Source organism: Muscardinus avellanarius (assembly GCF_963383645.1).
Source record: "Muscardinus avellanarius genome assembly, chromosome: 3".
Lineage (NCBI taxonomy): Eukaryota > Metazoa > Chordata > Mammalia > Rodentia > Gliridae > Muscardinus > Muscardinus avellanarius.
This window is the reverse complement of record NC_137788.1, coordinates 37144525-37161964: the sequence shown is the minus strand read 5'-3', so window position 1 is coordinate 37161964 and position 17440 is coordinate 37144525. Positions and strand designations below refer to the sequence as shown.

General features: G+C 46.1%; 1 protein-coding gene across 1 annotated transcript; it reads right to left on the bottom strand.

Moving 5' to 3' along the window:
• Positions 1 to 7794: 7794 nt before the first annotated feature.
• Positions 7795 to 16226, bottom strand: KLF17 (KLF transcription factor 17; the record flags this gene model as incomplete). Its single annotated transcript, XM_080691399.1, has 4 exons — positions 7795 to 8039; positions 8502 to 9336; positions 9478 to 9487; positions 16207 to 16226. The coding sequence occupies 4 exons, from the start codon at positions 16224 to 16226 to the stop codon at positions 7795 to 7797; spliced, it is 1110 nt and encodes a 369-aa protein (XP_080547525.1).
• Positions 16227 to 17440: the final 1214 nt, after the last annotated feature.

Below are 17440 nucleotides of genomic sequence, written 5' to 3'. Positions count from 1 at the left end.
GAGTATAGCCCGGAGGTAGAAAGCCTCTGGGTTCCACCCCCAGTACCACCAAAAATAAATAAATAAATAAATAATAAAATAAAATAAAATAAAAAAATAAACGTGAACATTAAAAAAAAATCCTAAACAAAATACGAGCAATATGCATCCAAAACCATATCAAGAAATTTGTACATCATGACCAAGTTGGTTTCATCCAGGGATGCAAGGCTGGTTCAATATTCACAAATCAATACATATAAATTTGAACTGTGAATATTTATGCCTATAAATAAAACCTTTCTGGAGATACTGGAAAAAAATCTGAACTGTGGAAATTAACTAAAGGCTTGCAGCAATTTGGAAAGCATGCATTCAAGACAGCTGGCTGGATATCAGCAAGCACTATGAATTCTGTGGCATCTTAACTTGTCCTGTTCCTATTGCTTCAGGTTCATGATAACTTTGGAAACAAGCGGCCTGCAATCATGGTGGAGCCCAGCAGCCCGGCAGCCACTGCAAGGGGCAGGATGGGGTTGGCATTCCTTCAAAGCAGTATTCCCAGAGAACTGCCATTATCTAACCCGTAAGAGACCCCACCTGCAAGGTTCTCTGCATGTGACCTGCCTCAGAACTTGGAGAACTTGCTCTTTGCAAGCCTTTTCTCTGTGTATGTTTATTAGAAATGACCAGAGGTCGCCGGGCGTGGTGGCGTGCTGGAGCCAGCCGGCAAGAGTACGGGTTCTGAAGAGAGGCGTGAGGATGAAGAATTTTTAATTCTAACGTGGGGGAGCCACCAGCCTACTTTCTCTACTGGCCGACCCCTGTTCTTGGGTCAATATTTCCTACTGGTCGATGACTACGCCTGGGTCAGTATTCTCTATTGCACCAATGCTCCTGGCCAACGCCTACTTCTGGGTCAATCTCATCTTTATTGCGCCGACGCTGGGTTTATTTTTCCAGAGGTACTTATACACAGTTACAGGTCAATGAACAGTCTCGTGCTTTCACCACCGGAATACAATATAGACCAATCCAAAGGACATACATTACAGGTAGATCAATCAATACCCTCGTGCCATCACCACCTGATCTTTTCCCCAAACCTTGTTGACTCTGGGCGAAGGACAGTCAGCTGAGTCAGAGACACCAATCTAGGGGAAATCCTTAATGGCTCTCCACAGTGGCGCACACTTGTAATCCCCACACTTGGGAGGCAGAGACAGGAGGATCAGCAGGTTCGAAGCCAGCCACGCTGGTTTAAGAGACTCTGTTTCCATATTTTAAACCAGTATAAAAATAGGTCTGGGAGTGTAGCCCGGAGATAGAAGGGTTTCCAGGAACCCCAACAACAGGAAGAAAGAAAGAAAGAAAGAAAGAAAGAAAGAAAGAAAGAAAGGAGGAGAGGGAGGGAGGGAAGGAGGGAGGGAAGGAAGGAAGGAAGGAAGGAATGAATGACCAGAGGTAACTGTTGAGTATCACACATGCCTGAGACCTTAGACAACAGTTGGGGAAAACTATAGACTAACCAAAAAAGTTAAAAGGAGAGGCTGGGCCTATGCAAGCTTGTAATCCCAGCATTTGGGAGGCTGAGACAGGAGGATCACTGTTCGAGGACAGCCTCAGCCACTTAGTGAGGCCCTTTGCAACTCAGTGAGACCCTGTTTCAAAATAAAGGATAAAAATAGGGCTGGGGGTGTAGCTCGGAGGTAGAATGCCCCTGGGTTCCATCCCCAGTACTGCAAAAAAAAGGAGAGGCTGGGGAGTGAGATTGCCATAGGGGGACTTTGGCATACTCCATCATATTCCTGGCCATCTAGAAGGCCACACGTACACACAAGGTTATGCACGTGCCCAGAAAAGACCCAGAATTTTCTATGTTCTCCTCTGACTCGCCTCAAAGCTTTGTGCAAGCACAGAGTGAAGACTCAGGCATAGTTGACAACTTCCTGGGTGAATCTTAAAAATGTGCTACCCTTAAATACTCAAATTTGGTGAAAATTGTGTCTAAGGAAATTTCTATCCAATCACTGACTTATCACCAGAGTGTCTAGGCCAAGACTTCACTGTTCGGTAATCACACAAGACAACAAATATAGAGTTTGTAGAATTAGTTTGGAAAAATCTCTTAAGCAGACAACAACAAACAACCCAAAGGGGGAGAGGGAACATTTCCAGAGTTGCTACATTATATTATTTAAAATATCTAGTTTCACTGGGTGTGGTGGTACACACCTGTAATTTCAGTATTCAGGAAGCTGAGATAGGAGAATCACAGTTTCCAAACCAGCTTCAGCAATTTAGCAAGACCCACAACAGTGTAACAAGACCCTATTTCAAAAATAAAAATAAAGCCAGGTGTGGTGGCACACACTTGTAATCTCAGTACTTGGGAGGCTGAGACAGGAGGATCGCAGGTTCACAGCCAACCTCAGCTACTTAGTGAGGCTCTCAGCAACTTAGTGAGACCCTGTTTCAAAATAAAGAATAAAAATAGGGCTGGGAGTATATCTTCGCGGTAGAATGCCCCTGGATTCGACCCCCAATACCACAAAAAAATTAAAAATTTGTAAAAAATTAAAATAATAAAAATGGGCTGGGTATAACTCAGAGGTAGAATACCCCAGGTTGAATCCCTATTACCAAAAAAAATCTAGTTTTAATAAAAAAAATATCATGGAACATTCAAAGAAACAAAAAAATATGACCGATACATGAGAGGGTGGAGTAGTCAGTAGAACAGTCTCCCCAAGGAAGACCAGACATTGGACCTACTGCACAGAGAATTTATTTTTTTAAACACATTCAAAGAACTAAAGAAAATATGAAAATGTTTCACAAAAGCTGGGCCTAGTGGCGCACGCTTGTAATCCCAGTACCTAGGAGGCTGAGACAAGAGGATTACAGGTTTGAAGCCAGTCTCAGAAACTTAGTGAGGCTCTTAGCAACTTAGTGAGACCCTGTTTCAAAATAAAGAATAAGCCAGGTGTGATGGTGTAGGCTTGTAATCCCAGTAACTTGGGAGGCTGAGACAGGAGGTCATAGGTTCATGGCCACCCTCAGCTATTTAGTGAGGTCCTTTGTAACTCAGTGAGACCCTGTTTCAAAATAAAGAATAAAAAATAGGGCTGGGGGTGTAGCTCAGAGGTTGAATGCCCCCGGGTTCCATCCCTAGTACCACAAAAAAAGAAAAGAAAAAAAAAAGAAAAAAAGAGAAGAGGGTGGAGCTCGGAGGTAGAGTGCCCCTGGGTTCCATCCCAGTACCGAAAAAAGAAAAAGTATGATAGGCAGACACGGTGGCACACATTTATAATCTCAATATTTCGGAGGCTGAGACAGGAGGATCACAGGTTGGGGACAGCCTCAGCAACTTAGTGAGGCCCTGTTTCAAAAGAAAAATAAAATAGAGCTGGGGGTGTAACTCAGGTAGAATACCCCTACATTCAATACCCAGTTCTCTAGCCAGGCATGGTGGTACATGCCTGTAATCCCAGTACTTGGAAGGGATCCCAGTACTTGGAGACAGGAGAATCACAGGTTCAAAGACAGCCTTTGCAAGTAGTGAGACTCAGCAACTTAGTGAGACCTTGTTTCCAAATAAAAATAAAATAGGGCTGGGATGTGGCTTGGAGGTAGAATGCTCCCAGGTTCGATCTCCTGTGCCATAAACACACACACACACACACACACACACACACACACACACACACAACCAGTTCCAAAAAATCAAAAAATCGTGAGGTAACTGCTATAGTTTGATCTTGAATGTCCCCCAAAGGGCCACAAGATAAAGGATTGGTCCCTAGTTAGCACAGGTGAGAGGTGATGGAATCTTTGAGAAGCGGAGCATTGTGGGAGGTTTTGGGGTCCCTGGGGTGTTCTCTCAAAGCAGACTGTAGAACCCCAGTCTCTCTCTCTTCCTGGCCATGAGACCAGTGACTTTGCTCTATCACCCACTCCAACCATGATGTTTCCTCTCCACAAGCCCAACAGTGTTGGGGCCAGTCAATCATGGACTGGAACCTCCAATGCTGGGAGTCAAAATAAACCTCTTCTCTCTGTTATTTCATTATAGTAATGGAAAGCTGACTAACAAAAATCAAATACAAGCTGGGCGTGTTGGCACATGCCTGTCATCCCAGTACTTTGGACACTGAGACAGGAGGATCATAGGTTCACGACCAGACTCGGGAACTTAATGAGCCCTGCTTCAAAATAAAATTAGAGCTGAGACCAGAGGATCACGGTTCATGGACATCCTCAGCTACTTAGCAAGGTCCTTTGCAACTTAGTGAAATCCTGTTTCAAAATAAAGAATAAAAAAAAATAGGGATGGGGTGTTGCTCAGAGGTAGAATGCCCCTGGGTTCCATCCCCAGTACTGCAAATAAATAAATGAATAAATAAAATTAGGCTGGGGATGTAACTTGGAGGTAGAATGCCCCTGGGTTCCATCTTTAGCACCCAAACAAATCAAATACAAATTTTAGTTAATAAAATATATCAATATTGGACTATTAAATTATAATGGATGTTAATGCAAGATGTTCATAGGGGAAACTGAAGCTGAACATGGAGTGTATTTTTTTTGGGGGGGGTGGTACTGGGGTTCCTGGAAGCCCTTCTACCTCCGGGCTACACTCCCAGACCCATTTTATACTTTTATATTTTTGGAAACAGGGTCTCTTAAGCCAGCACGGCTGGCTTAGAATCTGCGCGATCCTCCTGTCTCCGCCTCCCAAGTGCGGGGATTACAAGCGTGCGCCACCACGCCCGGCTGAATATGGAGTGTAAAAGAACCATGTACTCTCTCATTTTTCCTAAAATAAAGTTATTTAAGTCCCCAAAGGGCAATGAAATAAGCCAGTAAGACTAAGCATTTATCACAGCAGCTGAGAGAAACTCGTTTATTAAAGGAGAAACAACTTCAAGATTCTAGCATTGTTTGCAAACAAAGGGGTTGAACATCCTTTAATAGAAGACTGATTAAATAAATGTGACATCATAAAATGGAATTATACACATCAGTATAAAAGATTCTAGTAGCTCTCTATTTACTGACATAAAACAATCGCCAAGATGTATAAGTGAACAGACAGCGAGGGACCCAAAGGCACGAACAATAGCGATTTGTACGTTGTAGAGAATAGAGGTGGTGGGCACAGAGCAGAAGGTAAAACCTCCAGGAGAGCTCAGCAGTCACAGGACTCTCCATTGAAATTCCTACCCACTGGATTTTGCACTATACGTATACATTATCTATTCAAACGTGCTTTCCTCTTGGCTCATGACTGTAAGCCCAGAGGCTGAGACAGAAAGATTGCAGGTTTGAGACTAGCCTCAGCAACCCACAGAGGCCCTCAGCAACTTAGCAAATCCTGTTTAAAAAAAAAAAAAAAGCTGCAGGTGTAGCTCAGAGAGGTAAAATGCCCTTGGGTTCCCAGCACCAAAAAAAACAAAAACAAAAACAAAAATAACCTTGCAAGTGTGGTGGTGCAGGCCTGTAATCCCAGTACTTGGGAGACTGAGACAGGATTGTAGATTTGAGGCCATCCTCAGCAACTTTGAGAGACTCAGCAACTTTAATAAGATCCTGCTTCAAAATAAAAAATATAAAAGGAAGCTGGGGATTGTGGCTCACACTTGTAATCCCAGTACTTGGGAGGCTGAGACAGGAAGATTGTAGGCTAGCAACCAGCCTCAGCTACTTAGTGAGGCCCCCCACAAATTAGTAAAACCCTGTTTCAAAAATAAAAATTAGGGCTGGGGGTATAGTTCAGAGGTAGAGTTCCCCTGGGGTCAATCTCCAGGACTACAAAAAAATTTAAAAAAAATAAAAAAGGATGGGCGTTCCAGTCAGGTGGGCCGAAGACAGGTACCAACTCTGGCCCATTGAAGCCAGGATGGGCTGCTCTTTGGAAGGGGCCTGGTGCCCAGCTGGGATTGAAAAAAGACTTTCAGCACTCCAGACCTCCATCCCTGGAGCCAGCAACTGGGTCACAAAGAGCCCTCTTTTCCTACTTGGCCTCACTAAGTAGCTGAGGCTGGCCATGCGCCTGGGATCCTCCTGTCTCAGCCTCCCAAGTACCGAGATTACAAGCATGCTCCACTATGCCCAGCTTGCCTACGCTTTTTAATCATGTGTGTTCCGAGTTCAAATAGAGTATCTAGATGAGCCGGGCATGAAGGGAGGCATGGCTGACGCCTGTGAGTCCTCCAGGTCTGTCTTGGGGACCCTCTTTAAGAAGTCTTCTCCCTGACACATCCTTCAGTTGTTGTCTCTGAGCCCCTCACCAGGGGTCTGCAAAGCCTTGGCCCTCTCTGGGTGGAAGCTACTGCAGGCTGATTCTCATGAGCACTTGCCATCTCTTTCCAGAAAGCCTTTCTGGCCTTCCTCTTTTGGGGCCTCTTCCTCAGTCCACTGTGCCTGGGTGGACCTCCGTGCCCTAGACCAAGACGATCTCTGGAGCACAGCAACTGGACCTAGTTCATCTCTGTGGCCATCACTCAGCAGTGCTTGGTGCCAGACTAGGCTCAGGCCAACACCTACAGAAGGTGCCATCTCAGGCAAAGAGATCCACCTCTGGGGCAGAGAGATCATGGTTGGCATCCCAGCTCTGCCACTTGAGGCCTCATCAAGTTCCTTTCTACTATTAGTTCACTGGTCAGTAAAATGGCCTGCTCCGTCCATAGGTGAAGTTCTAACCACCTGGCTGAGTGGCCAGGATAGTCATCTCCCCTCAACCCCAGGAAGAGCATGGCAGGACTGGTACTTAGTCCACTGAGCTAGGTGGAGAGGTCACAATGGGTTTGTCTGCTACCCCAGGCTAATGTCCTCCTCTCCTCTAACCCCCAAGTCACCTAGAAAATGGAGCCTAAAATAATAAAATGCTGACGCTTTATTTGGGAGGTGCAAACCCAAGGCAGTAGGAGTGAGAAATGGCAGAAAGGCAGGGAAGAACAGGAGGAAGCGCAAGGTGACACACTTCCAAGCTGGCCCTGCTTCCTGACAGGACTCAGGAGGCACAGGTGTGTCCACTGGCTACCTGGAAAGTCTTCCCCCAGGGAGGCTCTTCTGTTGGGGAGAAACTGCCTTGCAGCAACTCATGATAGGAAACAAAGGCAGAATTTATCTGCCTGGCTCTCTCCTACCTCCCATTTCCCATAGTCAAATTTTACCCCATGAGTATTCATTTCTCCACACTTGGTTGCTATGGCTACATGGATGCCAGAACCCATGCATTCTGAGTCTGGTGAGAAGAGACAAAACCTCTGGGCATATGAATGGTGAGTACCAGAGAATAGATGCAGTATAAATGGCAGCTCCAATACAGTTCAGTACTGTCTTTCTCATTTTCTGGAAGAAATAAGGTATCGTGATCAAAAGATCTCATGCAGTCACGTGGCTAGTCAGTAAAAGTTCAAGACTTGAACACAGTCTGGCTCTGGAAACTGTGGAAGACCAAGCTAAAGAACTTAAGTTTTCTATATCAGGTAAAAAAGAGTCTCTCAAGTTTCAAGCTGGTAGGGAATGACCTGAAATAAGCGTTTGAATAAAGCCTTGAATCTCAACAGGGCACGGCCATCTTTCTGTCTGGCTAAACAGCCCCAGTAGGTGGCGCCAGGGAGGTGGGATAGCCAAGTGGTTGAGGATTTTAGGAAACTCCAATGGGGTCCAGAGGGTCATTTGGACTTCCCCACTGCCTCTTAATCGTTGTCTTAGTCTAAACCTACACCGACCAGAGTCGAGCTGGTTGGAGGCAGTTGGATTTGGGTAGAGAAGGAAAACAAGCGAGAGTCTCATTGTAGGATGGACCTAAAGGCCAAAAGCAAGAGGACCATCCACCTGTCCACTCTTGGCCTGTAGGTTTGGGAACACGGGCGGCCTCTGATGAATCCTTTGGTGCTGTTTCAGATGATCGGATCTCATGAACTGTCTGCCACACTCTTCACATTTATACGGCCGAAGTTTGGTGTGTATCCGCATATGTCGTCCAAGCTCATCAGAACGGAAGAAAGACCACACACAGCCTTCCCAGGTGCATCGATAGGGCTTCTCACCTAGCAAACAATATGGAAGAGGCCGGATCAAGTAGCAGAAGAGCCCAAAAGGTGGGATGGGAGGGGTTGCTCTAGGACACAAAAGCAGCCATGGTTGAAGAATCAAAGGAGAAGATAAAACAGGCACAAGACATGGTGGCACAAGCCTGCAATCCCAGTACTTGGGAGACTGAGACAGGAGGATTGTAAGTTCAAGGTCAGTCACAACTTAGTGATGACCCATTTCCAAATAAAAAGAGGGCCGGGGGTACGGCTCAGAGGTAGAATGCCTCTGGGTTCAATCCTCAGTACCTCACACACACAGACACACGGCGTCCTGGACGGTAAGTTGATAGGGTCTGTACAGCTTGGCTCCAAGCTTGAAAGAACTAATCCCAAGCAATTACAAACCGCTGCTTCAGCACAAATGGGAAGCCCAGAGCCCCCACACACACACACACCCCTCCACCCGACCCCACTCACCTGTGTGTTTGCGCTGGTGACTCACGAGGTGGGAGCGCTTGGTATAAGCTTTCCCACAGTCCTTGTACTGGCAGCAATACGGCTTTAAAAGTGGGGCTTCCTTTCCAGATGCCCCTTCCTGGGCCCAGGTGTTCTCTGCTTTCTGTGGAGCAGGTGCAGGCTCCTCATCTAGGAGGCTATCTTTCTGGAAGTCTGATTGGTTCACAAGAGAGTCCTCGGATTCTAATGGGAACAAGGATTGGGACCCTGCTGAGGGTATCCCAAGTGTATAGGGGTTGCTGGGTGGCAAGATCTGAGCCACGGAGGATGGCACAGCCTGCGAGGCCTTGGTGGGGGAAACGGCTGAGACCGACATTTTAGGTATCAAAGATATGAGCGCAGGATCAGAGTAAGGCATCGCGGGGACACTGCTGTGGGGCACCAAGGAGATCTCACTGGACACCGAGACTGGCAGCCTGCTGGGGGTCATTCTTAGGTTCTCACCGAAGGTCACTGGCACCTCTGGAATGTGGGGCTCTCCTAAGGGCATCTGGGGCTGCTTGCAAATCATCAGCCCTGGCTGGGTGGGAGACGCGCCCTGACTGTAAGTCAAGTGGGAAGGAGTGAGCGTCCCCTGGGGGCAGTAGCTCCGGCTGTGGTCAGGGACTGGCGCGCTGAACTGGGACTCTGCCTCATCCTTGGTCTGGCCAGGTGCCTCAGAAGGCACCAAAAAGGTCCTCAACAGCTTTGAGTCCCGAGGGAAGTGCTGAGCATCTGGTGGGCCGAGGTTCCAAGAGGCGTGCACACCGCTGCTTCCAGGAGACAGATTCGAGGGGCACGGGGCCTTCTGGTTATCCTAGGGAACAGAGAGAGGCTTAATGCACCCCAGGTCACACTCCCTCTCCCACCAGCCCCAGACCCCTCCTAAGGCAGCTTCCCAGCTTCTCTGGTTTGAATTACCCTGCCTCCAGAACACTGCCTGGCTTCAGCTTGCTACCAGGCCTGACCTACAGGAGGACCACAGCAGAAACCTAGGCATAGCTCCTGCCACTTTTCCTGTCAGCATTTTTTGTTGTCTTTATTTTGTTTCTGGTTCTGGGAATTGTACCTCCAAACTACACCCCTAGTTCTTTTTATTTATTCCTGCTTTTAATGTATTTTATTGTTTTTGTTTTTCACTTGTCTTTTCTCTGAGCTATACCAAGCCTTCCTTCTCACCCCACCCCACCCCCTTTTTTAACTCAGAAACGGTCTTACTAGTTTCTGTGGGTCTCCCTAAGTTGCTGAGTCTGGCCTCAAACCTGTGATCCCCCTATCTAAGCCTCTCAAGTACTGGAATTACAGGTATGGACCACCACAACTGGATAAAAGTAAAGTATTTTTTAAATTAAAAATTAAGTAATCAAGAGCTGGGCATGATGGTGCACGTTTGTAATCCCAGTACTTTGGAGGCCGAGACAGGAGAATCACACAGGTATAAAGCCTCAGCAGATTAGTGAGGCTCTCAGCAACTTACTGAGAGCATGTTTCCAAATAAAATATAAAATAGGTCTGGGGGTATAGGCCTGAGTTAGAAAGCTTCAGTACCACACACAAAAAGAAAATTAAATAATCAAGAAGTTCCCAAGTAAGCAAAAGGCCACCAAAATCATTACCATTTAGTGGATTCTGCAAGGAATGTTAATGAGTCTTTTAGTTTGAAATGAAAGGACAGTAGACAATAGCTTAAAGCCATAAGAAAAAAAAACTGTCATAACCGGGCGTGGTGGCGCACGCTTGTAATCCCAGCTTGTAATCCCAGCGCTTCGGAGGCTGAGACAGGAAGATCACAGATTCGAAGCCAGCCTCAGCTACTGAGTGAGGCTCTCAGCAACTTAGTGAAACTGTTTCCAAATAAAGTATGAAACTAGGTCTGGGAGGATAGCCCAGAGGTAGAAAAGCCCCTGGTTTCAACCCCAATACAAGAGAAAGAAAGAAAGAAAGAAAGAAAGAAAGAAAGAAAGAAAGAAAGAAAGAAAGTTTTTAAAACCTTTGAAAAAATTGTCATAAAATCTCTGGGAAGTCTAAATTAATTTACTTATTTATTTGTACTAGGGATGGAATCAGGGGCATTCTACCTTGAGCTACACCCCAGTTCTATTTTGTTTTGTTTTGTTTTGTGTGGTACTGGGGGGTGGAACCCAGGGGCTTTCTACCTCTGGGCTACCCTCCCAGCCCTATTTTATATTTTCTTTGGAGACAGGGTCTCACTAAGTTGCTGAGAGCCTCACTCAATAGCTGAGGCTGGCTTTGAACCTGCGCGATCCTCCTGTCTCAGCCTCCCAAGCGCGGGGATTACAAGCGTGTGCCACCACGCCTGGCTTTATTTTGTTTTGAAACAGGGCTGAAGGCATCACTACAAAGCTGAGGCTGGCAACAAATCTGTGATCCTCCTGTCTCAGCCGCCCAAGTGCTGGATTTACAGGCATACACTACCACACAAGGCTGTAACTTTGATGTTTAACTCTTTGTTTTCAACATAATTTAAGAGGCTAATGCATAAAGATTATGAAGCCATATTTTTAACACAATGCATTTAAATGTAATGTTATAAAGTATAATGTGATGCTATAAAAATGTATGTATGCTATTGAAGCTAAGCTGGTATAAATTCAAATTAGTGTTATAACTTTAAGATGTCAAGTGTAATCCCCATGATAACAACAGTTATAGAATATATACAAAAGAGCTGGGTGTGGTGGTGCACACTTGTACTTCCAGTTCTTGGGAGGCTGAGATAGGAGGATCCCAGGTTTGAGGATGGCCCCATCAACTTAGACTATCACCAACCTAGTGAGACCCTATTTCAAAACAATAATAAAATAGATTTGGGGTATAGCTCAGAGGTAGAATGACCCTGGGTTCAATCCCCAGTAACCCACCAAGAAAGAATATATACAAAAGGAAATGTGAAGGGAATTTAAAGGTTTTACTAGAAAGAAAAAGAAAAACAACTAAACAGCTAAACAATAACAAAAAACAATGATGGAAATGGGAGACAAAATGACAGAATTAAATAAACTTCTCAGTAAACACTTTAAATGTAAATGGATTATACTCTCCAATCACAAGACATACTGGCAGGAAAAGGCTTTTTAAAAACATCATGCCAGCCGGGCGTGGTGGCGCATACTTATAATCCCCGTGCTTGGGAGGCCGAGACAGGAGGATCATGCAGGTTCGAAGCCAGCCACGCTGGTTTAAGAGAGCCTGTTTCCAAATAAAAAAATATAAAAAATAGGTCTGGGAGTGTAGCCCAGGGTTAGAAGGGCTTCCAGAAACCCCAATACCAAACATTAAAAAAATTTTAAAAATAAAAATAAAAACATCATGCCCAGCCTCAATTGGTGAGGCCGTCTGCAACTTAGTGAGACCCTGTTAGAAAATAAAGAATAGGCCAGGCGTGGTGGCGCACGCTTGTAATCCCAGCACTTGGGAGGCTGGACAGGAGGATCACAGGTTCAAAGCCAGCCTCGGCTACTTAGTGAGACTCTGTTTCCAAATACAGTATAAAATAGGTCTGGGAGGACAGCCCAGAGGTAGAAAAGCCCCTGGGTTCCACCTCCAATACCACAAAATATAAAAGAAAATAAAGAATAAAAAATAGGGCTGAGGGTATAGCTCACAGATATAAAACATGATACAGCTATGCTGTCTACAAGAAACTTGTTCGTTTTTATTTTATTTTTGTGGTACTAGGGCTGGAATCCAGGGAAATTCTACCTCTGAGCTACACCCCTGCCCTATTTATTTTTTACTTAGAGTGTCTCTAAAACCTGTGATCCTTAGCCAGGCGTGGTGGCGCACACTTGCAATCCCAGCATTTGAGAGGCTGAGACAGGAGGATCCGGGTTTGCAACCAGCCTCAGCTTAGTGAGGCCCTTTATAACTCAGTGAGACCCTGTTTCAAAATAAAAAATAAAAAAAATAGGGCTGGGGGTGTAGCTCAGAGGTAGAATGCCCTGGGTTTTATCCCCAGTACTGTAAAAACTAAAGTAAAATAAAATAAAACCTGTGATCCTCCTGTCTCAGCCTCCCCAGTACTAGGATCACAAACATACACCACTCTGCTCAGTTTGAGAATATGAAGTTTGAATTTATCTTCAGAGGACCAGATTATTTGTTAGGGGAAACAAAATTACACCCCCTACTAAAAAAGAAAAAAAATTTAAAGAATACAAAAATGATTCCACCTGGGTGGAATTGAAGAGGCTAATGCATAAAGATTATGAAGCCCGGGTGTGGTGGCCCATGCCTGCGATCCGATCCCAATACTTAGGACCAACATTTGAGAGGCTGAGACAAGAGGATCACAGTTCGCAGATAGCCTCAGCTAAGTAGTAAGACCTTTTGCAACTCAGTAAAACCCTGTTTCAAAATAGAGAAAAAGCTGGGCATGGTGCCGTATGCTTGTAATCCCAGCATTTGGGAGGCTGAGACCTGAGGATCGCGGTTTGCGAACAGCCTCAGCTACTTAGTGAGGGTCTCTGTAACACAGTGAGACCCAGTTTCAAAATAAAAAGTAGGACAAGGGGTGTAGCTCGGAGATTGAATGCCCCTGGGTTCAATCCCCAGATACGAAAAAAAAAAAAGAATAAAAAAATAGGGCTGGAGGTGTAGCTCAGAGGTAGAATGCCCCTGGGTTCCATCCCAAATACCACAAAAATAAATAATAAATAAATAAATAAATAAATAGCAAATGAGGGCCGTGGTTGTAACTTAGTGGTACAGTACTTGCCTAGTTTGTGCAAGGCCCTGGGTTCAATCTCCATCAAATAAGACCAACCTATCGAAGACTGTTTAAAAATAAAAAGGGCTGGCTGGCAGTGTAGTTCAGAGGTAGAATTCCCCTGGGTTTAATCTCCAGAAACACACACACCAAAAAAGAAAAACCATCAGTGAATGACTGCTGGTAGGGAATTGAATATTTGGATACATATAAGATGACACACACGAATTATTTTCTGATTAGAAGGGTAAAAGGATCAGGTGTTTTGGTACCTGAATATCCGTTAAGTGTGCAAAGACATGTCTCCCAATACCTACCGAGCATTGGGTGATGAAACCTACCATACCTCAGAGGCATTCTTACCCAAAGTAAGGAGCTCAATTAAGCTTTAAGATGCAGCTAATTTAGAGATAACAGATCTAGGTAAGTGGGAAGTGTCTCCTTCCCTCGGTTGCACAGCATCATACTTTCCTGGCTTTAATCCTTCTCTTGTCTCTGGCCCCTCCTTTGATCTCTGTGCGAAATTTACCTTCCTCAACTTTCTCTGGGCGATCATTCCCAAGCTAATGGATTCATTCTACTTATATTCCAATTATTCCTAAATTTCTCGGGCTCCAGGGAGGATCCCTCCCGGGCTTCTCAGGCTGCCTATTCCTGGCTCCATTTGGAGAGCCTCACTCCTCAGATGACTATGTCCAAAACGTACTTTCATCCTTGCCCACCACCGCTCCCGGGGGGGGGGGGGGGGGGATATTATATATATATAATCTCCTGTTCCTTCTCGTCCTTTGCTCTCAGAAACCGTCAACACTATTTCCACTCAACTGTGTTCATTTACCCTAGACACCACCTACATCCAAGTACAGTTGTCCCTTAGAACCCACAGGGGACCGGTTCTAGGACTTTTATCCATGATGCTCAAGTCCCTCAAATAAAACAGCATATGTTTGCATATGACCTACACATATTCCCCTGTACACTTTATACCATCACTAGATTATCTAATATATGTAAAAAAAAAAAAACAAAAAACAAAAAACTAAGCCAGGCATGGTGGCACACACCTGTAATCCTAGTACTTAGGAGGCTGAGACAAGAGGATCACTGGTTTAAAGCCAGCCTCAGCAACTTAGTGAGGCCCTCAACAACTTAGTGAGACCCTGTTTCAAATTTAAAAAAATAAAATTATTTATTTATTTACTTATTTATTTTTGCAGTACTGGGGGTGGAACCCAGGGGCACTCTACCTCTGAGCTACATCTCCAGCCCTATTTTTTGTTCTTTATCTTGTGTGTGGGGGGGGGGGGGGTACTGGGGTTCCTGGAAGCCCTTTTACCTCCGGGCTACACTCCCAGACCTATTTTTATTTTTGGAAACAGGGTCTCTTGAGCCAGCGCGGCTGGCTTCTAACCTGCGTGATCCGAGTCGGAGACAGGAGGATCGCGCAGGTTCGAAGCCTGCCACACTGGCTTAAGAGACCCTGTTTCCAAATAAAAATATTAAAAAATAGGTCTGGGAGTGTAGAACGGAGGTAAAGGGGCTTCCAGAAACCCCAGTACCACCAAAATAAATAAATAAATAAATAAATAAATAAATAAATAAATAAATAAAACAGGCCAAGAGTGGTGACACATGCTTGTAATCCCAGTACTTGGGAGGCTGAGACAGAAGGATCACAGGATTTCTGCCAGCCTCAGCTATTTAATAAGGCCCTCTGCAACTCAGTGAGACTTTGTCTCAAAGAACAAAAAAAGGGGGGGGCTGGAGATGTAGCTCAGAGGTAGAATGCCCCTGCGTTCCATCCCCAGTACTACACAAATAAATAAATAAATAAATAAATAAATAAATAGGGGTAGGTGTAGCTTGGAGGTAGAGGCCCCTGGGTTCAATCCCCAGAACCATAATAAATACTTATAAACATACATACAACAGCATAAATGCTACATAAATGTTATACTATTGGTGATCATGCCAAAAAAGGTTTTTATATGTTCAGATGCAATTATTTTTCTGAGTACTTCTGATCCACGGATGCAGAACTCTCAGATATGAAAAGTCAGCTCTGTTGACCAATTCTTGTGGTTCAACACAGAAACACCTCCAGAATCCACTCAGCTCCCCCTTCTCCACCCTCCAGTCTCAAGGTGGGCGGCCACCTTACTTCTCACCTGGATTAGGTCAACAGCTTTTTTAACTACAGCCTGGAATTCTGCTAACAACCTCAAGGGCACTCTTTTTAAATGCAAACCTAGTTGTTGCAGATTACTCTTAAATTCTTCAAGGCTTCCTACTGATCTGGGAATAACTGACTCCATTCCACAAGGACTTGCAGTTCTCCACCTCCCTCCCCCAGACCACTTTCCCAGAAGCTCATGGCCTGGTCTAGCCTCTGCCCAGCCTCCAAAATAGAATCCAAATTCCTTCTGGTAGCCAGGCACAGTGGTGAACACTTGTAATCCCAGGACTTGGGAGGCTGCGACAGAAGTATTGTAGGTTTAAGGACAGCCTCAGCAACCCAGTGAGGCCCTCCACAACTTAGTGTGGCCATTTCAAAATAAAATCTAGAGGGAATAAAATCGAAAGGGCTAGGTTCAATCTCCGGCACCAAAATAAAATAAAATAATATCGGGCTGAAGGCAGCTCAAAGATAGAATGGCCCCAGGGTCAATCCCTAGTAATAAAAAAAAAAGGTACAATGACTTGTCATATGGTAAACTTTCAGTTGTGTTCTCAGGACCTGGCAAAGGGCCCCATCACTAAATTTCCCTCCCAGTCATTTTCGGCTGACTTCCTGTGTCTTGGCTTCTTTGCTTCCCAGAGTACACGGTCCTCTCTGGGAAGTTGCCTGGGACCCTTCTACCCCAGCACCCAACACCCGATGCTCCAATACCCGATGGAGGTAAATTGAATACATGACATGATTTACATCCTCCACTGCCCATCCCTCCGCTTTCTCACCCCTGGTAACCACCCTCCATGTCTGCTTTTGCCCCCTCCCCGCCATTCCGCTTCCCTCCACCCGGTCCCTCCTCCACTCCCAGGCCACCCCAGCACCCGGCCGCCGGCGGGGCTCACCGCGGCGGGCTGGCGCGCGGCCTGCAGCTCCTCGGCCTCCTCCGGCTCCATCCCAGCCAGACCAGCGGCACCCGGGACCGCGCGGGAACGAGGCCCACCTCCGACCGGCCGCAGGTAGGGGTCCGGGCACCGCACGCCACAATAGGTTCGCTGAGCTGCTACTTAGCTCCGCGCCGGGGGGCGGGGCGGGGCCACACCCACCGGCCACACCCACTTCTCAGCCAATGCCCTCCCGCTGGCTGCGGGCGTCTCTAGCCCGATCTCAACCCTTACCACTTAAGTAATTTCCTAGCCCCCATCCGCGTGCTTGGGAAGTTGGGACTGGAAGGTGGCAGATTCAAGGCCGGCCTCTGTTTCAGAATAAAAAATAAACTGGGCGTGGTAGCGCACGTAATCCCAGCGCTTGGGAGGCTGAGACAGGAGGATCATGCATGTTCCAAACGAGCCTCAGCCTCAGCTACTTAGGCTCTCAGCAACTTAGTGAGACCCTGTTTCCAAATAAAATATAAAATAGGTCTAGGAGGATAGCCCAAGGGTAGAAAGCCCCTGGGTTCTATCCCCAGCACCACATGAAAGAAAGAAAGAAAGAAAGAAAGAAAGAAAGAAAGAAAGAAAGAAAGAAAGAAAGAAAGAAAGAAAAGAAAGAAAGAAAAGAAATAAGATAGGCATAGGAGTGTGGCTCAGAGGTACATTGCCCCTGCGTTCAACCCCCAGTACCAAAAAGAGGTGGGGCTGGGTGGGGGCTGAGGGTTTGAGTTGCTTGGAGGTAGAAACCCACCGGGTTCAGTCCTCAGTAACCGCCCCCCTCCTCCTAAGCACCGGGTCTTTCTGTCTGCTGCTCTATCGACACCTCCCAGCCTTCAGTCTGAGCAGCTCTGACGCCTTCAGCCAGGTGCCCTGGAGCTCCGAGTGGAGATGCGGGGCTACAGCTGGAGAGAGCGACGCCCTGTAGGGCCTCTAGAGGCTAGAGGGACCCACTGCGCCCCTAGAACCCCCAGACCAGGCTCTTGCCTTAAGCTTTCCCAGGGCTGGCTCTTTGGGACTACAAACCAAACCCTGGAAGCCCTGCTGCAGTTTATGTATTCCACAATACCGAATGCTCTGAGTGTGTTGGGCA